At 47.3% G+C, this 25,913-nt stretch overlaps 1 protein-coding gene across 2 annotated transcripts in view; it reads left to right on the forward strand.

Annotated features, from left to right (window-relative positions):
* The window catches only part of VAT1L (vesicle amine transport 1 like), a 164,953-nt gene that overhangs the window by 123,613 nt on the left and 15,427 nt on the right, over nucleotides 1-25,913 (forward strand). The window contains exon 8 of one of the 2 annotated variants that reach the window (XM_059876991.1): nucleotides 7,343-7,462. The exons of the other annotated variant lie outside the window; for it this stretch is intronic. Coding sequence (XP_059732974.1) covers nucleotides 7,343-7,447 — 105 coding nt within the window. The 3' untranslated portion in view covers nucleotides 7,448-7,462. Of the gene's footprint in view, nucleotides 1-7,342; nucleotides 7,463-25,913 lie in introns of those variants that run through there. 2 annotated transcript variants of the gene reach the window in all.

Genomic DNA, 25,913 nt, shown 5'->3' on the forward strand with positions numbered 1-25,913 from the left:
CAATGCTGACAGCTGGGTGGATGGGTGAGCAGGGTGGATGGACGGACTGGGTTGGCACTGTGAAGCACACAGGGAGCAAAAGTTAAGGAGATGCTGACTTTCTCCCGGGTTCAGGTACAGCCTTGAGCCTCTGGGAGCCTCCTTACATCTCACCTCATCCTGGTTCTAGCCCTGGTTACAGCACTCTCTGTCCCCTATGTTGATTGGAGTCTGATCTCAGCTTAACCAAATAGTTATTATTTGAACTTGATCAAGTTGCTTAAACTCTTTAGAAAATCAGGCTGCTGCTGCTGCTGCTAAGTCACTTCAGTCGTGTCTGACTCTGTGCAACCCCATAGACGGCAGCCCACCAGGCTCCCCCGTCCCTTTAAGGTAAAGGCTTGTTGAGGGGATGAAAGGGGTCCATAGATGCAGAATTCTTCATTCAGTAAATGCTGCTCATGTCTGCCCAGAACTAATCTAAGAAAAAGGGACCATTTCAGCTTCCCAGGCTCTGGTGATTTTTCTGCTTCGTTTAATAAAATGAACTCAGCAGGAGATGAGACTAACCCATACCATTTTTCACAGTTTCCCTTCCTGAAATCAATTTTGCTTTTTCCCCAGCATTGCAAATGATGTAAAGTCTAGAGGGGAGACTAAAGGAAATTGAAAGAATAAAATAGATTGTGGACTTAGGGAGTCATTGCTAGATCACAAGATGGGTGCCCTTTGAGAAATCTTTAAAACAACATAAAACGCCGGAAGCATCATCTTTCTTTAATTCCCTCCCCCACCTCTTGCTTTGAAAGTCCTTGACCATGAAATTGACTAGATGCTTTATTTGGTCCTTTGATGATCAATGGTACGTGTTCATTTGATCCTTCCCTGCCAATGATTCATCATTAAAAAATAATGGGAAAAAAAATAGAACACTCAGAGATGCGGTGGTTGATTAAGCGCATGGAAATGCGGCCAGATTTTTTCTTATGTATCTCAGAATAGAAATAAAGTTGGCTCCACAGCTTTCCCCAGACCCTCCTCCTCCCACGCCCAGTGGCTTTTCTGACTGAGCACTTTCCCAACCTACAGCTCTGACTGAGCCTTTGCTTTCGGCCCAGAGACTCGACCCTGTTTCATTCTTCTGCAGTCTCTTGTGCTGGGGTACCTCTCCCTCTACGTGTGACCTGGAAAGGGACTCTGTCTCTGTAGGTCACTCCAACCTGGCTGCCCCTAAAGTTAGAGATCAATCAACCGCTTCCTCTGGAGCTTTAAAGTCCTCTACACATTTACATATTTCAGCTGTCTGCCTAGTTCATGAGTGTTCAGTTACTAAGTCGTGTCCGAGTCTTTTGCCACTCCATGGACTGTAGCCCACCAGGCTCCTCTGTTCTTGCAAGTTCCCAGGCAAGAATACTGGAGTGGGTTGCCATTTCCTTCTCCAGGGGATCTTCCCAACTCAGGGATTGAACTCGAGTTCCTGCATTGGCTGGTGGGTTCTTTACCACCGAGCCACCAGGGAAACCCTGTCTGCTTAGTTAGGAATGTCTTATTTATTTATTGAGTGCAGAACTTAGTACCCATTACATGGTTTAGTGGGCTTTGCATACAGTGAGTTTTGCTATTGTGCCCATTTTACAGATAGAGAAACTGAGGCTCAGCAAGTTTCAGTAATATGATAGAGGTTGAACAGCTAGTAAGAGGTAGAACCAGCATCAAAACCAGTGAGTCCATCTCCAGAGGCTGCACTCTTAGCCACAAATCTGTGCTGTCTCCCTCTGGTTGCCCATTAATTGGCATCAGGCCAGCTGTCCTGATCTGCAGTTTAGAAAATAAAACTGCCATAGCCATCAAGTTTTCAAAATTCTTTTCAAATTCTTGGCATTTCTGACCCCTGGTTCTGATCCTTTTTGTTCATGAAAATCAAGTCCTTTGACCTCCAGTTCAATCCTTCCCTTCACAATGAGATGCCTCCTCTTTGCACTGTCAGAATAATAGAGCAAAATTTCATATCTTTGGTGTCTGTTTGGCTCAAGCAGAACATTGTCACAGCAGGACTTATTGGCAAAGTCGTTTTAATGTTGAGCCCAATCAAAGACCCCAGAGTTGGTCTCCCTCTGTGAAGGCGTCAGGACAGCGGGACCTGACTGTGGATCATTTGTTACCTTTAAGATGCCAGGGAAATCATCACTTCTCTGATCACCAGCCTCCTTTCTGACAAATGAGCATCAGATAATTTTCAATGAGAAAAGCTATATAATCACCTAGCACAGTGCCAAGCACGTATGAAAACGCATTCATTGTTCACTCATTCCACTCTTGCTACTGCTAGTATTTCTCTCTTACTACTATTTGAACTCATTGGAAAAGACTCTGATGCTGGGAAAAATTGAGGGCAAAAGGAGAAGGGGGTGACAGAGGATGAGACGGTTGGATGGCATCACTAACTCAATGGACATGAATTTGAGCAAACTCCGGGAGATAGTGAAGAACAGAGGAGGCTGGCATGCTGCAGTCCATGGGGTCACAAAGAGTCAGACACAATTTTTGTGACTGAACGACAACAATTATTCTAATGTGGATGGGGCAGGACTCAGAAATGGAGGGAGGTTGTCCCTCAGCTTCTAAAAGCTCATCCATCAAGTGTTGAACTTTTCTATAACACCACGTTATTGTGAGACAAAAGTCATGTACAAATGTTCTGTCGCTGACATCTCAGAAACCTGGAAAATCTTGGGTTTTACATCCAACCTTTTCCCCTTAAGTCACCTGTCCCTCACTCTCTCCACCACAGTGACATGTGGAAAAAAAAAAATACAGTTATGGTCAAGGAAATAAGATATGAAAGCAAGTGCTCCTTGAATGACTTGTTTGATATTACTCACCAAAATCAGTTATAAAACCAGTTGCACAAAACATCTTATCTTGATTAAGAGGAGTTGATTAATAGTGGAGTCAGAAAGGTAAGTTTATTTTTCTTTTAAAATGAGTGTCTGCCACGTCCCGGTTGCTGTACCAGGATACCCTTGTTACTTTTAAGCTGCATGGTACTGACACACTCTGGTCCTTATTTGAGCTCTGACTTCTCTGGATGGATGGAATATGACATCCTTCTGTTTCCAGAAATCCTCCTCCCTCTCCATCAATAATCATTTGCTAGACTCAGGGCCACCTCAGCAGTGGGGCACTGTCTTCCAGATGGGGGTCATTAGTGAGGGAAGGATCAGTAACATTTTTTTCTGCTTTGATAGAAACTGGAGTTATATGATCGCTCTGTGCATTTGTTTTTAAGGCCATCTATTTGTATTATTCCCTAAGGAGTTTCAAGGCATGGTGAATTTCTTTGGGCGTTTAATACTTCATAAATAAAGCCTTGGCAGCAATTCTCAGCTCTAGCAGATCGTGGATGTGTTCCAGAGAATATTTAAAACATAAAAGTAAATTTCAAATAAAGAAGAGCCCCATTTTCCCAAGCAGTCGGCGTTATCTCAAATCACTGATGTCTGCAGAACAGGGAGGGTGGCAGATAGGGGATCAGAAGAGAACTGTTTGGTGGGATGGAGACCCCCAACAGAATGACACCAAGGCCACCCTCATCCCTCCCAAGCGCTTTAGTCCTCATAAGATGACGTAGTGTAAGGGGCTGTAATTACCGCCACGGTATAGTTGAGGAAATACTTAGAGGTTATGCAAATTATCTGAGAAGACTCAGATGGTAAGTGATAGGATTTGGACTTGAAGCCAGCAGAATGAATCCAAAACCTGCCCTCCAAGCCGCTGTCCAACCCAGCACAATGCACTCTGCTTCCTGCATGTCCTTCCAGAAAAAAAGCCCCATATTTCCAAATGAACCTCCAAGCCACATCCAGAGCCCATGCTCTTTACCCTTTCTGGAATGCACCACCAACCCAGCCCCTCCTCCAACCCACACCCCTTATCCTTCTTGGCAGGAGCCACTGACACCTCCACCCACAAGCCCAATTTCTGATCGTGCTTGGCATGGATCACCAGTACCCCCAGCTCGTATTCCTGATACTTCCTGGGGTGAATCACTCAGCCACCCCCATGCACATACTCATCATTCTTGGGATGAACCACCGAATTTGACCCCTAGCCTGTATTCTTTCTGTTTCCTGTTCAGTGGCAGCCACTAGATATCCCCCACTATTACCACTACTGGTGTTCTTAGGGATGTTGGGGTCAGCGCTTTCTGCACAAGGGGCACCTCCTCTTGTCCCGTCCACTGGCCCATCTCTCATCACAGCGAGGAGGACCAGCAGGACTTGTGTCTGACCTTGTCCTTTGAATGACTCTCTGCCATGGCCCATGAGACAGACTCGGGGTTGGGGGGCGTCATATGGATGACACCTTGATGTCATGTCCAGTTGTTCAGCCACTAAGCTGTGACCAACTCTTTGCAACCCCATGGGCTCTACCCACCAGGCTCCTCTGTCCATGGAAGTTCCCAGGCAAGAATACTGGGGTGAGTTGCCATTTCCTTCTCCAGGGGATCTTCTCGAGCCAGGGATCGAACCCACATCTCCTGCATTGTCAGGTGGGTTCTTTACCACTGAGCCACCAGGGAAGCCTCCATTCAGCAGCTTGGCTACATACAAAATGACATTCTTGTACACTGAAGAGAGGATGCTGGAAGATTCTGGGCTTTAACTATTTCAATAGCTTCCTTTTTTATAGAGAAGCTAACTGAGGCCCAGAGATAGGAAGTAATTCTGCCAAAGTTACACATTTTCGGTCTGTGAAACAACTGATAATGGTTTACATAGAATTAACTTTTACATCAGATTTTCTGAAGTGTGTTCCCTGGAAGAGTACGGCCTGGGAAATGTTAAAAAGTAACTCAGTGGAGGGAAAGAAAAGGGTTCTGAGGTCAAATACTCTATTTGCTGTGTGCAAAATTCACCAGTTAGTTATATGAGACCTATGAAATGCCATTTTCATACTGTTCATGAGGTTCTCAAGGCAAGAATACCCAAGCGGTTTGCCATTACCTTCTCCAGTGGGCCATGTTTTGTCAGAACTCTCCACCACTCTGGGGTGGCCTGTGGTTTCACTGAGTTAGACGAGGCTGTGGTCCATGTGATCAGTTTAATTAGTTTTCTCTGGTTGTGATTTTCATTCTGTCTACCCTCTGATGGAGAAGGATAAGGGGCTTATGGAAGCTTCCTGGTGGGAGAGACTGACTAAATGGAAAATTGTGTCTTGGGCGGGGCCATGCTCAGTAAATCTTTAACCCAGTTTTCTGTTGATGGGCGGGACTGTGTTCCCTCCCTGTGGTTTGACCTGAGTCCAAACTATGGTGGAGGTAAGGAAGATCATGGTGACCTCCTTCAGAAGTTCCCATGATGCACTGCAGCACTCGGTGCCCCCAGCCCTGCAGCAGGCCACCGCCGACCCACGCCTCTGCCAGAGACTCCAAAGTCAAAGCTGTGGTTTTTCCAGAAGTCACGTATGGATGTGAGAGTTGGACCATAAAGAAAACTGAGCGCCTAAGAATTGATGCTTTTGAAATGTGGTGTTGGAGAAGACTCTTGAGAGTCCCTTGGACTGCAAGGAGATCCAACCAGTCAATCCTAAAGGAAATCAGTCCTGAATATTCTTTGGAAGGACTGATGCTGAAGCTAAAGTTCTAATACTTTGGCCACCTGATGGGAAGAGCCAACTCATTGGAAAAGACCCTGATGCTGGGAAAGACTGAGGGAAGGAGGAGAAGGGGACGACAGAGGATGAGATGGTTGGATGACATCATCAAATCGATGGACATGAGTTTGAACAAGCTCTGGGAGTTGTTGATGGACAGGAAGGCCTGGTCTGGTGTCCATAGGGATGCAAAGAGTCAGACACATCTGAGCAACTGAACTGCTATACAATGCCATAAATTTTATGCAAAATCACAGTTTTAACTATACTTTTTAGAAAGTGACTTCACAGAGGGATAAAAATTATACATGCAAAAAAACTCTACATTCCACTATTTGTATAGTGGAATCCTAGTTGGAAATTGCAAAGTCTAGCTATGTAGTTACACCTTACAAAGCCCTGAGGGGCATGGAAGTCACATAGCTATGTGAATGCTGGCACCTGGCAGGCTTAGTAGTCATATGTTAAAATTTAAAATATAGGGAGAAAACCCAACTTCTACACTTAAGCAGCTGTGTTGATTTTAACTTGCTATTTTTGATAAGAAAATTTCTGATTGAATGTGGTGGTGGGGGGATAGGGTGTATAATGTATCATGACTGTCATGGTTTTAGGCTGCCTGTTTCACCACTAATGGAGTTACCAATATATTATTTTGCCTTGGGTTCTCATTATTCATCCATACCTGGACATAGAGTGCAAGGCAATTTTGGGATTCTTATTCTTTTGTTGCAAGGTAGGGAGGAGAAATCAGGGAATGTATCCTGTGAGTTTGAAACAAAGTTTAAGAAACGCTAGGTGAAACAAAGTTCAGCAGATTTCTTTGCCGCAGGACTGCTTGATCAGAGAATGTACTGCACTGTCCTTATTTGACTGTGGAAGCCTTTTTCTTTGCAGCTCACTTAATGCAATTGCCTGAGGCACAGGTGTTCCCTGGAACACAGCTTGGAAAACTAATTTCTTTACAAAGAGATAGCTCTGTCTCTGCCACCAGACTGTCAAATCCTAGCGATGCAATGATTCCGACTCGAGGGGAAGAACACGTCGGTGCTTTGTCATTTGGGACCCACAGTAGAAACAGAGAGTGTCAAGGAGAAGGACATAGCCTCCTACCAGTGAAGCAATGGCTGAGATGTCATGGCTCACGGCTTGTGAACCCCCAGGCTCGTCTCTTTGCTCTGCCCACAAACCTGCATTCTTATTTGCCTCCATGAATTCACAGAAATCCAAAGGGGAAAGACAAAGGGGGCCTTTCTTAATCAGGAATGCTGAGCTGGCACACAGGAGGAGGAATGTTAAGATGGGCGCATGCTAAGTCTCCACGTGGTTGATGAGGCAGTGAGATTCTGAGGACTTGGGGCATTCCTCCCATGCAAATCTCATTGGCTAAATCTGGTCATGTGGTCCCCCTCACTGCAAGGAGGCTGGGAAATGTAGTTTTCCTGGATGTCCAGGAAGGAGAGGGCAACCAGATGTGGGTAGCACAAGCGTCCCTACCTCAAGCCCCTAAATTCTTGCAAATTTCAGTAGGCAGAGGAAGAAATGGAAATTCACTTGATAGCTTAATTCAGGTGTCACATCCTGTGGTTTCATGACTCTGTCTCACCTGAACTTATAACAAACCTGCAATATATCTCGGTTCCTCTTTTAGTGGGGAAACTGTAGCTCAGGGACCGAACCCACATCTTCTGTGTCTCCTGTATCGCAGGCGGAGTCTTTACCACCGAGCCACCAGGGACGCCCCATAGGTAGAATAGTGGCCCCCAAATATGTCCACGTCCTAACCCCTGGAACTTGTGAGTATGATATGTGACAAGAGGGAGTTTACAGAGGTGAGTCAGGTATAAATCTTGAGACGGGGAGGTTTTCCTGGATTATCCGGGGTGGTCTGTTGTAATCACAAGGGTCCTTGGAAGATGGAGCATGAGGGTCAGAGAGGTTTGAAGATGCTGCTGGCTTTAAAGATAGAGGAAGGGGCCACAAGCCAAGGGATGCAGGTGGAATCCAAAGAAACAGATTGTCCTAGATCACCCGGAAGGAACACAGCCCTGCTGACACCGTGATGTTACCCCAGTGAAAGCCATTATGGGCTTCCGATCTCCAGAACCGTAAGATAATAAGTCTGTATTGACTTCAGCCACTAATTTTGTGGTAATTGGTTACAGCAGCAAAAGGAACTACGATGGTATGTGGAACAGTCTTCTGAAAAACCTGAACAATAACCACCATGAAAAACTAGGAATGACATCAGAGAGGACAGAGAGAGACAGGGTGGTTTATGGTTCAACAGTAAGATGAAAAGTGCTCAGTTGGGTGCTGTCTTAGAGCTTCAAGGTCAAGCAGGAGGTGCCAATTATGGCACGTCCTGCATAAGGCGATGGAAGTGTCAGGAAGTGGGCCAGGTCTCGTGGAGAAGCACAGGCTGGGGAACAATTTCATGGAAGCTTAATGGACCTGCCTCTCACACTGCCAGCAAAAGGAACTCTGATCTAATCCTCATTTCTGAGTGAGAGAAAAATGCATCAAGATGCTCTGTTTCCTTATGGTCCCAAAGAACATTCCTTCAGGCAATTTTTGTTTTCTCTCTTTCTTTTGCCTCACCAAAAGTAGTTTATTTCACTTGGTTCTTCCTTTCAATTGAAACCAGCCAACTGATTCTAGAGCGTAGGGCATCTCTGAAAAACATAATCAAAGTTTCATTTGAAGAGTGAAATTTCTTTCTGGTTGTGGGAGATGTCGCTTCATCTAATCTGATGTAATTCTAAAGTGATAATTGAGATTTTTATGGAATGCAATTAAGAAATGTCATTACTGCTTATTACAGATAATGAAATAAATTGGCAGTGCAGGTAACAGAACTGATATTCTACAGAATTACAACTCTTTGGGAAATCAGGGGAAAGCCACCTCTTCAGGGCATCAAGAATTTTTAACCCTTCCTAATCAGAAGAAACCTTGTCCCCCGTCATTCTTCACTGACCATTCAGTAATGTTTAACAGAAAACCTTCACCTTACCCCAAATCTCAGAGAGAGAGAGAATGAGAAGGAGTGGGGGGAGAATGAAGATCAGAAAGGGAAGTGGGAAATAATACAAATGAATTTATTTACAAAACAGAAATAGATCCACAGACATAGAAAACACGCTTATGGTTACCAAAGAGGGCCGGGGGAGGGGTAAATTAGAAGTTTGAGATTAACATATATACTCCACAGTATGAAAACTAAGCAGCAAGGACCTACTGTGTAGCACAAGAGAACTACACTCAACTATACTCAGTAATAACCTTTAAGGGAAAAGAATCTCAAAAACACAATACGTGTATGTGTATGCACCACTGTGCTGCCCACCTGAAACTAACTCAACATTGTAAACCAACTACACTTCAATTTAAAAATTAATAAATAAAATTAAATTAAATGGAGCAGTTAAACCCATGTGCCGCAGCTGCTGAGCCTGCACTCTACAGCTCGGGAGCCACAGCTACGGAAGGCCGAGTGCCCTCGAGAAGCCCCTGCAATGAGAAGCCCAGGCACCACAACCAGAGAGGAGCACCCCCACCCCAGCCCCTGCTCGTTGCAATGAGAGAAAAGCCCAAGCAGGAGCAACGAAGACCCAGAACAGCCAAAAGAAATAAATCCATAAAATTATTTAAAAGGTTTTTTTTTTTTTTTAAAGAAAAGTGGAAAGCATGAGAAAGAGGTTTAGATTTCCTGGGTTGTGTCTCCAGCCATTATTGCCAGAGACAGAATTGCTCAGTAAAATCAATACTTGGTCGTAAAGTTAAGCTGACCGGAATTTGAAGCCCATCTCTGGCATAAACTACCTGTGGGACCCTGGATAAGATGTCCACTCCCTCTGAGCTCCAGCGTTTCCATCCATCAGAGTGAAGTAATAACATCTGTTTGCAGGGCTGTTAGACTTGTGGTGTATCTAGAGTGCTCTGCACTGTCTAAAGCATACTAGTTACTTAATGAATAATCATTTCCTTCTCCAGAGCATCCTGCCTCCCTCTCCTTATTGACACCTCACGACTTCCTCCTCCAAATGCCAGTGACATATGTCTGGGGGGTAGGGGGAAGCAGGTAGGAAGAAGGTGGGAGGCAAGATAAGGTTGTAAAGAGATCATAGCACCAATGACTTACCTTACAAATTCCCTAGACTGATGGAGGAAAGACCTCATGGTACAGTTGCTGCTGCTGCTAAGTCACTTTGGTCGTGTCCGACTCTGTGTGACCCCGTAGACGGCAGCCCACCAGGCTCCGCTGTCCCTGGGATTCTCCAGGGAAGAACACTGGAGTGGGTTGCTATTTCCTTCTCCAATGCAGGAAAGTGAAAAGTGAAAATGAAGTCACTCAGTTGTGTCTAACTCTTCGCGACCGCATGGACTGGAGCCCACCAGGCTCCTCCATCCATGGGATTTTCCAGGCAAGAGTACTGGAGTGGGGTGCCACTGCCTTCTCCGCATGGTACAGTAGGTGCTTCCAAACTCTGGATCCTCCTGGTTATTGTAATATCCTGAGACTTAAGGTTAAAGAGCACTTGTACTTCTGTAGCCAAATTCCCTCTAAACCTCTGAAGCAATATACTGCCCATGTTTGAGCTGAAGAAACAGAGCCTCAGAGTGGCTTCTTGATATGCCCGGGATTACAAAGTCCGGTGAGAGGAGCCTGAATCTTCCCAAATCACCACACAGCAGCTCTTTATGCCACATCACACCTGCCTCCCCCCACAACCTTGCCACCTTAGGGTAAAAGCCAAGAGCAAAGGGAAGGGGCCAAGTTCTGACACCAGGAGAAAGCCTCTTGGACCAGGCAAGGTGGGTCTCTGGATTCACACAAATTGAGAGACAAGCCGACGCCCCTACCAGGTGAAAATTCAAAAGAGGCTACTAAGCCTATGGTATAGAATCAACAATCACCGGAGAAAATGTGCCCAGAGATGTGAGACAGAACGACAGTCATATGAAGGAAGATGCTAAGTCACTGAAAGTTTAGGGACTGGGAAAACGTGCAATTCTAGACTTCAGCATTGCTCTCAGCAGGTGGAATGGGTGCTGATTTCATCACCAAGCCTACTGGATGCTGAAGCCATGCACTGGAAAAACCCCGATACTGAAGTGGGTCTGAACCCACCCAGAGAGACCACACAGCTTGGCTCCTTCCCCTCTGCCCGGGCACCTACTGGGTCCGCCCAGCTTGGAGCTACCGCCTGGGAAGGGTGACTCTGAAATGACGGGCAGAAGCCTTTCTCCTATGAGCAATGGCCACAGTTGCTCCCTTGGACAGGTAGGGTTTTTCAAGGTGTGCACTCCTTGGGCCAATTTCTGAGCCCTGCCTCCAACCCAGTGAGTTAGAGGAGACTAGAGATAGGAAATGGCAACCCACTGCAGTGCTCTTGCCTGGAGAATCCCAGGGATGGGGGAGCCTGGTGGGCTGCTGTCTGTGGGGTCACACAGAGTTGGACACGACTGAAGTGACTTAGCAGCAGCAGTAGCAGCAGAGATAGGTCTGGGGTCTTCCATTTTATTATGCGTCCCAGTGACCCTAAAGCCCACTGCAAGTTGGGAAGCTGCTCTAAGCTCTGTCTTATGTCTTTGCCTACTAGATATTAATTTGACAGATATTTATTGAAATTCTGCTTATTTGTCAGGCTGTTTTAGGCACTTTGGCTACATGCAAACAAAATGGAACCCCCCCAAAAAATATCTTCAGTGCTTACATTCTACTGCGTGCAGGGGAGGTGGGAGATGAGTGAGTAGTGGAGAGAAAAATAATGAACAATAAACCCTGGACAGTGGAGTAACCCGTCCGTTGCTGGCTGGCATTTGCCATCACCTTTCCAAGCCTGTAAATGGTGAACTACCCTTTGTGAAAATGAAGGAAAACTCATTGTAAATGGAGTCAGAAAGCCCTGAAGGGGGCTTTCCCACGCAAGTGCCACTCAGCCAGCCTCACCGGCAGGGAAAAGGAAGATTGGAATTGTTTTGACAAGGAAGGACATTTCTTACCTGTAGAATTTTATCCCCTGCTTGTAAGAAAAAGGAAGTTCCCTCCCTGCCCCCAGCAGCAACGCTCTAATAACCACTTGGAGCCAATGAGAAACTGCCACAGCCTCCAACTCTTCTTCTCCAGTGAACGTTTCCTTCATAACTCTCCCCAGTTGCCTCCTAAAGCCAGAGAAAAGCTGACCTTCTCTTTGTCTCTCCCAGCTTGCCTGCAAATTTCACCGTAGCTCACCTGTTCCGTCGCATTGCAATTCCCTGCTATTCCCAAATAAACACATTTTGCTGGTGAAACAACTGGCTGGTTTATTTCCGAGGTCGACACCGTCTACAGCTCTCTGAAGGAAAGAGCACCTACCTACCAGGTCTCCGAAACGTTGGAAGGAAAGGAGATTTCTCGGAGCTGCTCTCTGTGGTGGTGAGTGCTGAAGCCTGTGTGCGCCAGCTCCTGAGGGCTTCCAGCTCTGCTCCCGTGATGGTGCCCAGTAGATTCAACTCAGCTGTGTTGGGAGCAGTTCCACCAGAAATCAGCAGGGCGCCCACTCCCCACCCGTGAGATCCATAACAAAAACGTTGCTGCACATTCACCATCGCAGTAATACGACAAAGGGGAGAGTCACAGGGGATAGAAGTCAAAGGGGATGGAAGCTAAATTCCAGAGCCCAACCATTTCCCCCAAATCAAGTGACCAGGGTGTGTCTCCCTTTTGCTTTCTGGGTAAATAAAGATCAGGGCTTCCCAGGTGGCACAGTGGTAAAGAACCCGCCTGCCAATACGGACTCAAGAGACTCAAGAGATCTCTAGATCTCAAGGACTCAAGAGATCCCCAGGTCAGGAAGATCCTCTGGAGTAGGAAATGGCAACCCAGTCCAGTATCCTTGCCTGGGAAATCCCATGGTAAGAGGAAGCTGGCGGGCTTCAGTCCACAGGGTTGCAAAGAGTCAGACATGGCTGAGCACACACACATGCATGCATACACACAAGTAAAGACCAAAGGAGTTGAGGCTCTGGACCAAAACATACGCAGAAAGGCTTGGAATAAAACATATGGTAGTGACACGAGGGATCACCAAGGGTGAAGCTTTCTGCTCTCATTTCATCGTCTTGTATCTTGCATGTTTGTTGTTGGTGCTTTTCCCCTAATAGTCAGTCATTGATTGCACCCTTAGAAATTGATGAGTTTCCAGGGCATTATAAATTCCAAGCATTTAGCAGAACCAGCACTAAAATAGCTCATTAAAGAGTGTGGGTTAGAAAGGAGGATTGTCAGTGTACTTTATATACAATAATCAATTACGGCAATTTCTCAGCAGTGGTTTCTATCACTCCTCTTTAAGATGCTATAATGGAAATTAGCTCATCAGACTTTAAGGATGTTTGTTATTCTGTGTATCTCAAGTTGTTGCACACAAACTCTCTGAGGTAAGAGAAGGAATGGATGTTCCTGGCTGTCTAAGGCCATAACCTAAAGGGGTGTGTGTGTGTGTGCCTGTGCTGGTCACTCAGTTGTGCCCGCCTCTTTGAGACCCTATGGACTGTGGCCCGCCAGGCTTCTCTGTCCATGGGATTCTCCAGGAAAGAATACTGGAGTGGGTTAGTGGGTTGCCATGCCCTCCTCCAGGGGGATCTTCCCAACCCAGGGATTGAACCCATGTCTCCTGCGTTGTAGACGGTCTTCTGCATTGCAGGCAGATTCTTTACTGTCTGAGCCACAGGGATGCCTTAAAGAGGTTTAAACAAGTTCAAAATAGCATGGAAAGCATTAGCGAGTAGCACACTTGTGAAATGTTTTCATAATCAGATCTTGGGGTTGTGGGAAGCTCTGATTTGTAGTGTTTGTCAATTTCCATCGTGTAAAAGCTCCCCCCTGGCCAATTCCAAGCAACGGATGTGCTGTCAACTGATTAGCTAAATCCCTGAAAATTTAACCATTGAGCCCCATGAGCCAGTACAAGCTGGCTTCAACGTGCCACTGAAGTTAGCTTTAAAGTTAATATGAACTTTGCATTTGGCTCAATGATGCTTCATTTTTTTAAAATGATCATTTTTTTTTTCTGTCTTCAAATCTTCTAGCATCATCTAACACAGTGTTTCCCCAAGAAAGCTCTCCTTTCACCAGCGGAGTAGGGCTTTGATGTAGACTAGCCTCACATTGAATCATGTAATGAGAAGAATATGACCTTTGCATTTCCTCCCTCAATCCTCTGATTACACCAGGAGAACAGTCAGCAGGGAGCCCGTGTGCTTCCACAACTCTAGGACAAGTGTCCTCTCCTTTTTGAACCAAGAGAGAACAGACCCCGGGTTCTCATCTTCAGGTAGGCAAGGGCATCAAGCTAGAGTATGACAAAAATGTTTCCTTTTGTCTTACTCGTTATGTTTGGCTTTCGTAAGTGTCACTCAGTTGTGTCCGAGTTTTTGGTGACCCCATGGACTGTCGACCACCAACCAGGCTCCCCTGTCCATGGAATTCTCCAGGCATGGAGTACTGGAGCGGGTGGCCATTTTCTTCTCCAGGGGCTCTTCCCAACCCAGGGATCTAACCTGCATCTCTTGTGTCTCCTGCATTGGCAGGTGGCTTCCTTAATGCTTTCCATGCTATTTTGAGCTTGTTTAAACCTCTTTAGGGATTCACTAGTGGCTCAGACAGTAAAGAATCTGTGCCACCTGTTTGGCTTTTAATGGCAAACAATACCAATCTTCTCCCTCCCCACCCCCACACTTATGGAAGTAGCACGCAGTTTTCTTTTCAGTGTGTTATTAAATATGTTCCCTGTACTTAGGAGGAGGTACCTGGATGAAGCAAAAGTCGCTGGCTATTGAGCACCTTGAAGATGAGACCCAGCCTTTCGTGGGGTCTGCTTGCTGGGCCCTCTGGAGGCAGAATGGGCCAGAGGCAGCTTGGGTGCCTCAGCAGTTACTCTCTGTCTGTGGGAGCACCTGCCCCACTTTGTCTAAATCACAGATTGAGGCTCAAGCCATATGTGCTATCACACGCTGGTTTGTCGCTGTTTGCCTGTTTCTCTGGTGTAAATATTCCCACCGTGGCTGATTTCAAGCAACCGACATGACTTCACTGTACTGAGATTGGGGAAGAAATGTGCGCAGGCGACTTCCCTGGACCAGTAAGAGTGGCTCCAGCACACGCTGGATGTGGCCACCGCTTACGGTCGTTATGAGATTATGTGGAAGGCACCAGGCAAGAGGGCCTTCCTGCTGGCTCGGATGGTAAAGAATCTGCCTGTGATGTGGGAGACCTGGGTTCAGTCCCTGGGTTGGGAAGATCCCCTGGAGGAGGGCATGGCAACCCACTCCAGTATTCTGGCCTGGAGAATCCCCCGGACAGAGGAGCCTGGTGGGCTACAGTCCCTGGGGTCGCAAAGATACTTTCCAGGTAAGATGCCTTCTCATGCCAGCTCATGCTGGCCCCCAAGGCCATAGTTGCTGGTAACGATTATCACTCTTCTGCAGATAAGCAGCTTTGGGGCAGAGAGATTACAGAACACACCCAAAGTTATAAAGCTGGTGAGTGATGGAGCTGGGATTTAAACCCAGGTCTGAGTCAGCACTCGGATTGCAGCCATGAACTTAAAAGGCACTTGCTCCTTGGAAGGAAAGCTATGACAAACCTAGTGTGTGCACGTGTGTGTGCTCAGTCGCTTCAGCTGTGTCCAACTCTTTGCAACCCCATGGACTGTAGCCCTCCTGGCTCTTCTGTCCATGGGATTCTCCAGGCAAGAGTACTGCAGTGGGTTGCCATGCCCTCCTCCAGGGGGTCTTCCTGATCCAGGATCGAATGTGAGTCTCCTGCATCTCCTGCATTACAGGTGGATTTTTTACCACTGGCCACCGGGGAAGCACTGACCAACCTAGACAGCATATTAAAAAGCAGAGACATTACTTTGCCGAAGAAGGTCCGTCTAGTCAAAGCTATGGTTTTTCCAGTGATCATGTATGGATGTGAGAGTTGAACCATAAAGAAAGCTGAGCACTGAAGAATTGATGCTTTTGAACCGTGGTGTTGGAGAAGACTTGAGAGTCCCTAGGACTGCCAGGAGATCAAACCAGTCAATCCTAAAGGAAATCAACCCTGAATATTCTTTGGAGGGACTGATGTTGAAGCTGAAACTCCAATATTTTGGCCACCCAATGTGAAGAGCTGACTCATTGGAAAAGACCCTGATGCTGGAAAAGATTGAAGGCCAAAGCAGAAGGGGGGTGACAGGTGATGAGGTGGCTGGATGGCATCATGGACTCCATTGACATGAGTTTGAGTAAGCTGCAGAAGATAGTGGAGGACAGGGAAGCCTGGAGTGCTGCAGTCCATGGTGTCGCAAAGAGTCGGTCACGACTGAGTGACTGAACTGAACTGAACTGAACAGCGCCAGGCTTGCGGCAGACAGTGAAGGACATCAGCGCCCTCTAGAGGTCAGAGTGGCAATGACAGCGGTGACCTGTGAAATCTGTGTGTGCTTAGTCACTTCAATAGTGTCCAACTCTTTGCAACCTCATGGACTGTAGGCCGCCAGGCTCCTCTGTCCATGGGATTCTCCAGGCAAGAATACTGGAGTTGGTTGCCATTTCCTTTTCCAGGGGATCTTCCCAACCCAGGAACTGAACCCTTGACTCCTGCGTCACCTACGTTGGCAGGTGGATTCTTTACCACTGAGCTATCTGGGAGTTTGAAATCTTTGAAGGAGAGATAATTCCTTGGGGGAAGAGAAGCCTTGCATCCACAGCCCTCTCCCTCCCCTTCTCCACTTAGTGACCTCCTGGCTTAGAAGGATCAAGTTAAACGGGGGGCCCAGGATGACTGACAGGCTCCCCTCCAGCTTCTAGTTGCTAACGCCTACTTGCAAGGCAGTGGTTCCCATCTGGGAGAGATTCTGTCCTCCAGAGACTACTGGCAGGGTCTGGAGGCACTCTGGGTCCTCATGCCTGGGAGGACACTGCTGGTGTCTAGTGGGCAGAGGGCAGGAACGGTGCTAAACATCCTGCAACAGGCAGGACAGCTCCACATGCAACAGAGAGTCATCCAGCCCGGAATGTCACTAATGTCGAGGTTGAAAACCCCCCTGTAAGGAGTTAGGGAGCTGGGCCACTCAGGAGGCTGAATTTATTCTACTGGAATAAAGGAATGCCTGGCACAGCCTCCGGGTGTTGGAAATAATCTCAGGCTCCCTTGGGAGGGTTGGGGACCATCTCCTCGGGATCGCAAGGGGGCTTCCTTCATCTCTCCACTGTATCTTCCCCTCACTTTCTCCAACCTGGTGACTGCTTCCTATCTGACATTCAGAGACACCTCCCAGCAAGGCAACCCCATGGAGCAGCACCCAGTTTCTGGAAGAGCAAAACTACTCACTCAGGGGGTGACATATTTCTTTAGACCTCTGCAGTCATAGGTGTGGATGGACACTTTGATGTACCCACTCCTTCAATAGTGATTCCAAGATGCGTGATTGCCAGTTGATTGTTTGGTTTGAGATGGATAGAGGCTCCTTGTCTGGCTTTCAGTGTCTCGACACTTACCTGTCCATTATTCATCCTTTCCACAAATCTTTTTAAGCATCTGCTCTGTACTACGTCTGATGTTAAGTGTTTGAAATGAGATACTTGCCTGACATTATTTGTCACGCTAGGCGACAGGGCCACCACAACGCAGTCGCAGGGAGGAAGGAAGCAGACTGTAGAGACACTGGCTGGGTTCGAATCCCAGCTATGCTGCCTTCTAGCTGTGCGATGCTGGGAAAGCTTCTCAACCTCTCTTAGCTTCGGTTTCCTCACCCTTTAAAATGGCAGTGCTGCGTCATGTCCAGACTTGTTAGAAGCTAAATGACTAAATGGTCTCAACGGAACAGGTTTTAATCCTCTAGTTCCCGTCTTTACATCCTAGCTCTTCTAGTTTTTTTTTTTTTTTTTTTAGCTGTGTCACCTTGAGCATATTCAGTTCTAGGGTTCTCAGTTTTGTCTTCTGTAAAGTAGAAATAATGACCCGCCATGTACAGAGTCCATGTGGAGATTAAGGGAGATGATGCCTGCAAGCCAGTTAGCATGTTACTGCTGGCATGTTGCAAGCACTCAATAGACATAACCATTATAGTCATGACTATCTATTGCTATTATATTGCCTGCAATAATCCGAGTTGAAGTAGCTATTTTCATCCACATTATTTTAGATCTGTTTCAGTGTTTTAAACAGCCGTGAGTGGCTGAGAGGTGCGTATGCTTGCCTCTTCTTTGTGCCAAGACTGTACCCTGATGAGCAGCAGGACGGGAAAGCAACCCAGGCTGATGGGTCCTCCACGGGGCGGGTTGCTCAGTCCCACCTGCACTCACGCAGTCATGAGCTGAACCCTCTCCCAAGCTTTCTTCCTCCATGCGATGATTTCCTAAAACTTGTCAAGAATCCCAAGCAATGAAAACCAACGAGCCTGATTATAAAGACTCCACGTTGTACACAGGCCTGTCTGCTCTGGTTCGTACAGGTGATCTGGGTTGAGTCAGGGTCTGCTCGGAGTGCTCAATTATGGAACATCAGGAAGTGAATAGACCTACTCTGTCAAGTCCATGGGGGCCAAAATACTGTATCATTTGGTTTTGCAGCAATGCCTAAGATTGCATTGACAATAGAAGTGTCTAAAAAATAGTGTAATAAGTGGCTTCTGGGATCTGTACTCGGTGAGACTATTGACTCATTCACTTGGAAGCATGACCAATTCCAGACTGTAGAACTTTTTAAGAAAGTTATTTTCTTCCACATACAGATGGCCAATGGGCACATGAAAAGATGCTCTACATCACTAATTATTAGAGAAGTGCAAATCAAAACTACAGTGACCACACATCAGTCAGAGTGGCCATTACTAAAAAGCCTATAAAAGTAACAGATACTGCTGAGGGTGTGGAGAAAAGTGGAGCCTCCTACTCTGTTGGTTGGGATGTAAATTGCTACAGCTGCTATGGGGAACAGTGTGGATGTTCCTTAAAAAACTAAGAAGTGAAGTGAAGTCGCTCAGTCGTGTCCGACTCTTTGCGACCCCATGGACTGTAGCCTACAATGCTCCTCCGTCCATGGGATTTTCCAGGCAACAGTACTGGAGTGGGTTGCCATTTCCTTCTCCAGAGGATCTTCCCAACCCAGGGATTGAACCTGGGTCTCCTGCATTGTAGGCAGATGCTTTACCATCTGAGGCACCAGGGAAGTCTTTAAAAAAAAAAAAACAACTAAAAGCTCCAGCAATTCTCTCCCCCAGGAATGTATCTAGACAAAACTGTAATTGGAAGAAATGCATGCACCCCAGAGTTCACAGCAGCACCATTTACTGCAGCCAAGTCATGGAGACAACCCAAGCGCTCACTGACAGAGGAGTGGATAGAAGATGTGGCAGATGTGCACAATAGACCACCGCTCAGCCAGTAAGAACGGCATAGTGCCATCTGCAGCCACCGGGGTGCGCCCAGAGACTCTCATCCTAAAGGAAGAAAGTCAGCCCGAGAAAGGCAAATCCCACACATCACTTCAGTTCAGTTCAGTTCAGTCGCTCAGTTGTGTCCAACTCTTTGCGACCCCATGAATCGCAGCACGCCAGGCCTCCCTGTCCAGCACCAACTCCCGGAGTTCACTGAGACTCACGTCCATCGAGTCAGTGATGCCATCCAGCCATCTCTTCCTCTGCCGTCCCCTTCTCCTCCTGCCCCCAATCCCTCCCGGCATCAGAGTCTTCTCCAACGAGTCAACGCTTCGCGTGACGTCACTTAAGAGTGGAATCTAAACCTGACATGTGAACTTATCTATAAAACAGAAGCAGACTGAGAAACACAGAGAACAGACTGTGGATGCGAGGGGAGAGGACGGGAGGGGTAACTTAGGAGTGTGGGGTTCACAGATACATGCTCATGTAAAACAGATAACAATAAGGACCCACGGAGCGCACAGGGAACTCTGATACCCTGTAATACTCTCTCTCTCTCCCTGCCCTCTCTCTCCCTCTCTCTCTCTCTAACTGAATCACATGGCTGTACACTAGAAACCAACACAACATGGCAAATCAACTATACTTCAATAACAAATAAGTTACAAAAAGAAAAGTGCTAAAACCATTGAAGAAATGTTTTCTCCCAATAGGAAAAATGTCATACTCAATGCAGACATTTAAAAATATACCCCTTCGGAGAAAAGAAAAGAAAAGCGGACAAAACTGTCTAATTCCCATCATCCAAAATAACCTTTTTTTTTTTCCTTCCAATATTTTTATTTTGTGCATTTGGGGGTTTGTTTTGATTTTCTTTTTTCAGGGCATTGACATTTTTCAGAAATGATAATCACACTGTAAAAACTTTTACAGACTGCTTTTCCCCCCTCTAATAGACTCTCTCAGCACTTTTAACCTTTACTGTTCTTCAGTTGCTAAATCATGTCTGGCTCTTTGTGACCCCGTGACTGCAGAACACCGGGCTTCCCTGTCCTTCAGTATCCCCCTGAGTTTCCTCAAACTCATGGTCACATACTATTCTAACAAATGTTTATGTCAGAGTTTATTCAACTGCCCTCCCCACTCCTGGACATCCAGGTCACTTTTATTTTTATTGTTATAGCTGCAATAAGTATTTTGGATATAAAGTTTCTTTCTCTTCTTGTTATTCCAAATGTAGGACTACTTCCTTAAGATATATTCTCAAAAGTGGAATTGTTAGGTCAGAGAATTTTAAATACTTTATAAGGTGCTTTAAAGACTGTGTAGACTCTGCAAGTATTTCCTATGCTGCTTGGTGTGGATATGACTTCAGTTTTGTATAAATGTGGGTGAACTGCCACCCACCTTCCCAACCTCTACCCAACTCTTAGCTGTGGGGACCTTCCCAGATCCACCCTCATTCCATGACTCCCGAGGGTCTGACTGTTGTCCTAAAGCTGTCCCCTGGGTTTCAGTCCCTGTGACCACCTGTGAATTCAGAGTAGCCTGGTCACCCCGGCCCAAGGCATGGCCCTGCCAGCTGAGACAGTGGGCCCCTGAGCAGGAAAGGAAAGTGTCTGCAAGACAAAACCTCCCTCATCCCTTGACTTTTTCCCCCCAGTGTATTGAGCCTGTTTTCTGTCTCGTTGCCATAGCAACGCAACCTCAGGCTAATAGATACTCCTTGGTGCTTAGAGGAAAAATCTCAGCTGACAGACAAGCCAGGACAATGCAGGAAAGAACAGGTTAGGCCCAGATGCCCCTCCACGCCTCGGCAAAGCTGCAGAGATAATTAAAAATTCGACTTTAGGGTCACGCAAACTCCAACAGAAGGCAGGTTCCAGGCCTTAGCAGAGTCATCTGTTTCTAACGCTGATTAAAATGGACAAAGATAATTCAGATGACCTCAGCTCTCCTCTCTGCTTTGATGGAGAACCTTTCCAAGCATAGGTCTTTTTAGAGGCTCTTTCTTCCTTTTGGGGAATTAGATGACTTCCAAAGAGCCTGAAAAGATCGCACAGGTTCAGTGGGATGGACAGCCTATTGCAGTATCCCACCATGGATCTTGTCAGTTCCACTTCACAGCCGCCCTGACTCCCAGGTCCCGCTGGTCTCCCCCTCTCTCCTCGTCCCCTGCCTCACCTGCGGGCATCCCTCCTGGGCTGTCTTCTCAAGACTCACCTCCAGTTAGGTCCGAGCCCCCCAGCCCCGACCGAAGAGAGCCCTGCAGACACAGCTCGGCACAGTGTCCCTGTCACTGACTGTCGGGTCCCTGCATGAGCCATCTTCCCCTTTCAGGATTTGGTGTGCGCATTTTCTCTTCCAGGAAAACGCCACCCAGCCTTACAAGCCCCGGGAAAATGCCATTTTTCTCTAAGTAGCGTCATTTCCCACCCCCCTGGACTCTTCATTCAGGCCCAGAACGTAGGTCTCCCCACGCTGTTCTGGATGGACTGTGTGGGTGGAGTCCCCACCGTGGCAGCCAGTGGGGTGGAGGGCATTGTCTGGGGAAGGGGTTGCCTGTGTGTGTTCATCTCGCTGAATGCTGCCTGGCGCGGGGTAGGTATCCGATACTGGAATCTATTACTCTTATAAAGCCGTGTTATTTGCTGCAAAGAATAACATGATTCTATCTGGGGAAATGGGCGAAGACCTCCACCTTCTCCAGCCCAAACCCCTCACTCATAACATCAGCATCCAACACACACCGTTGAGCATTTGGGTGCTGCATCTGTTGATACAGTTGTTGTTTGGGGAACAGAACTCAAAGTTCATATTTTAAAACCTTTTTTGGGAAATTTCAAACAAGCAGCAAATCCTGACCCACCTCCGCCCCCACCAGCCAGGTACCCATGGAGGCAGCCTTCACGTGATGAACCCCTGGTCAGCTTGTCTCCTTTGCTGCCTCCCCTCCCCAACGGCTTTTCTGGAGTATTTTAAGGCACATCCCAGACACGATGTCATTTCATCTAACAATATTTCATCAGCCGTCTAGGTGAAAATCCTACTCCTTCTGCCTACACTGCCTGTGACCTTGGGCAGATTAATTAACCTCCCTGGTCCTCCTGTTCCGTGTATGTAACATGAGAATAATCATGGCACATCCATCAGAGGGTTACAATGAGGAGCAAATGGACTATTCTGCAAAAAACACTTGATGCTTGGCATTTGCCCAGCTTGTGTGCTAAGTGGTTGGTGTTAGCCATTAAAATCACCATCATACCATCATTATCATCATCTTTACTGATGTTAGCCATTAAAATCACCATCATTACTATTTTCCTTACTGAATCTACTGCCCAAGTCCCAGGCATTTGAGACACAAGAGACATACAAATGTATCGACCACTAATCATAGCTCTGGCAGTTGAAAGAGAACAGATTGGAACGTGGAGACACTGGAGCCCCAGAGATCAAATAGGAGGCTGGAAAAGTCATCCCGGAGGGAGGTGATGGGGCCTTGAACTAGACAGTGAAGGAGGTGGAGAGAACACACCGGGAGGTGAGAGCAAAGACCTGCGGGGGGTGCTCGCTGCAACTGAGGTCGACTTTGGGTATCGGTGACTGGAGAGAGTCAGCTAAGGGAGGGGAGAAGAGGTGGGACGGTGAAGTGTCCTCTGAGAGCCTCTGTCTTTTCTGCACTGGTTGAGGGACATCCTGGGGAGGCGCGCGGCGCGTGAGGCTGCTGATTATGGCAGCACACGGCTTCCCTTGCGCAGCTGGTGGTGTGTTTCACTTTGAAGCCACTTACACAACTCTGTGAAAGGCTCCAGACCCCCCTGAGCTTCCGTCCCCCTCCCCCCTGTTCTGCAACCTCCCTTCACTGTCCTGGTAATCAAAGTGGAGGTGGTGCTTTACCCACCACCACTTTTAAAACGTATTCTCCATGAATACATGCTCACCGTGGACTTTTTAAAAAAGACACACACACAAACATGATCTCGCTTGTATGTGGAGTCTAAACTGGCAAAATCACAGAAGCAGAGAGCAGAGGGTATGTACCAGGGGTTTGGGTCGATGAGAGAAGGAGAGGTGGTGGTCAAAGGGAACAAAGTTTTATGCAGGATATGTAAGTTTTAGAGATCTGCTAATGTGGCGTAGTGCCCATAGCTAACAATACTATATAATGTACTTAACGTCTGCTACAAGGGTAGAGCTTATATTAATTGTTCTTGTGTATGTGTGCTCAATTGCCCAGTCATGTCTGACTCCTTGTGATCCCATGGACTGCAGTCCACCGGGCTCCTCTGTCCATGGGATCTCCCAGGCAAGAATTAAGGGATCGTCGCAACTCAGGGATTGAACCTGCATCCTCAGCATCTCCTAATTGTTCTTACCCCCAAATAATAACTGTGATAAAAAGAGTGAGAGAGAATGGTGAGGGGTGATGGATATGTTTATGGCCATGACGGTGGTGATGGTTTCACAGGTGTACACTTATCCTCAAGTTCATTGAGTTGTAACCATTAACTATGTACAGCTTTTTATATGGCAATTATACTTTAATAGCATGGCTTAAAAAATAAAGATAGAAAGACCGAGATGTGCTCTGGGCCCCAGCACTCGGATCTGCCTGATCTTTGAGAGACCCGCTTCCTGGGGTTCAAATGGGAAGAGGCATTTAAGGTTCCTGCTTTTGCAAACCAGGAAGAGTGCACAGAGCCATGGACAACAGCCATGCTCCAAACCACTTGGCCTCAGGAGCCAGTGACCTCTGAGAACGTGGCTGTGTGTTTCACTCAGAACCAGTAGGCCAGTCTGGATTCTGCACAGAGGGCCCTGTGCAGGGAGGTGACGCTGGAGAATTATACAAATGTGGCTTCCCTGGTGTCTCCATCCCCCACATTCGATCTGGTCTGCCAGCTGGACAGAGGGTAAGCTCCAGGGGACCCCAATCCCTGGGAAGCAGAGGTTTTGAGATGGCAAGTCCCTCATCAAGACAGGGGAGCTGACGGTAGGACCCTACGAATGTAAGGAGCCTGGGGAAGGCCTGCGTTCCAACACCACCCTGACCCAGCATCAGAGGATCTGCACGGGGGAGAAGCCCTGTGCGTGTAAGGAGTGTGGCAGGCTTTCTGTCGGAGCGCCACCTACCTGCAGCACCGAGGCTACGCACGGGGGAGAAGCTAAATGGGAGGAGTGCTGGAAAGGTTTTGGGTGTAGGTCACTTTTGTATTGTCCAGCGGCGCATCCACGCCCAGGAGAAACCCTGGGAATTTTCTTGTGTATGATACAGTCGTAAAAGTGAAAGTGAAGTCGCTCAGTCGTGTCCGACTCTTTCCGACCCCATGGACTGTAGCCCACCAGACTCCTCTGTCCATGGGGATTCTCCAGGCAAGAATACTGGAGTGGGGTGCCATTTCCTCCTCCAGGGGATCTTCCCAACCTGGGGACTGAACCCGGGTCTCCTGCATTGAAGCCAGTTTCTTTACCGTCTGAGCCACCAGGGAAGGCCGATAAGGCGTAGCTGGACTCGAACGCTTTGCCGCGGTCCTTACACTTGAAGGGCTTCTCCCCAGTGTGGTTCCTCTGGTGCCGAAGGAGCTTTGAGTTACATCGGAGGATCTTCCCACATTCTTTCCATTTGTAGAACTTCATGCCGCCTCGAAATAGCAGATGGGGATTCAGACTGGAAGCCTGACACAGGGCCTTACTTTCAAAGCCCGAGTGCTGAGGCAGATCTGAGAGACGCCCTCCGCAGGCCTGCCGCGGCCTCTGTGCCCTCAGAGGCTTGCTCCTCTGCTGCCTGCTGCATGCACTACGGTGCATGGGAAAGCCTGCAAGTGCCACGGCTGCGCGTCCGGCGTCAGCACGTGCAGCCTGTGGAGGAGAAACGCAGCAGGCTCTGGGCCGGCCCTGCCGCGGCCCCGGGGCCCCTGCATCCGCCGCTCGCGGGGTCTCTAGGCCCGGGCGCTGCTCCGGCGGGGCGGGGCCGCGCCTCGCACCGTCTTCATTCCTGCTTCCCCGCCCGTGTTCACGCTGCTGCCTCAGGGGTTCTTTCTTCCCCCATCCAAGTAGTACGTGTCTTCCGGGGTCTTCCTCCCGCCGCGAAGCCTTCCCCAGCTACTCTGACCCCTTCTCCTCACCACCGCCCCGCCTCACTGTGGCCTCTCTCTTGGCACATCTCTGGAGGTTAGAGCAGATCTCTAACCTACCTTCAGCTTGATCTGTAGCTTTTACACTGTATCTGTGTTCTTACTATTTCAGCATAAACTCCATTGTAATTGAAAAAAAAAAAAAAAAGATAAAAAACAGGAAAAGTATATTGGAGAAAATAAAAACTAGCCATAATCCTGCTACAGATATATCCAAGGTAGTTGGGTTGATATAAGCTCTCATTTATTCTTTATATTAATATGTATTCTATGAAGGTATGACCACATTGAGTATATAATTACTCTTTCTCCTTAGCATGTCAATAAGAAATGGGATGAGGTGACCTTTCAGGGTTATCCTATAATTCCCTTAACCATCCTGATAGACATTGATAGACATGTTTTGCTTCCCACTTTTTCCTTTTAAATATCAAATAAGAATTTAGTAATATTCAGTTAGTGAATGTTTTACACATAAAGCTTTACTCAAGTTCCTTAATTTTGCTTCTTTGAAAAGGCTGCTGCTCCCAGTAAACCCAAGGAAAGAATCATGTATTTATCCTCCCATTCCTATAGGAGCTGTTCACCAGTCACAATCAACTAAACAGATGAAGGGGCGTGGCTCCTTATAAAATGAAGGCAGGTAATAAATGAACACAGAGTCTTGGAATCGGAATTTCACAACCCCCACTAAATTAACGGGTCTGGGCTCTGAATATCAGGAAAA

The sequence above is a fragment of the Bos taurus genome, chromosome 18 (assembly GCF_002263795.3).
Source record: "Bos taurus isolate L1 Dominette 01449 registration number 42190680 breed Hereford chromosome 18, ARS-UCD2.0, whole genome shotgun sequence".
Taxonomy (NCBI): Eukaryota; Metazoa; Chordata; class Mammalia; order Artiodactyla; family Bovidae; genus Bos; species Bos taurus.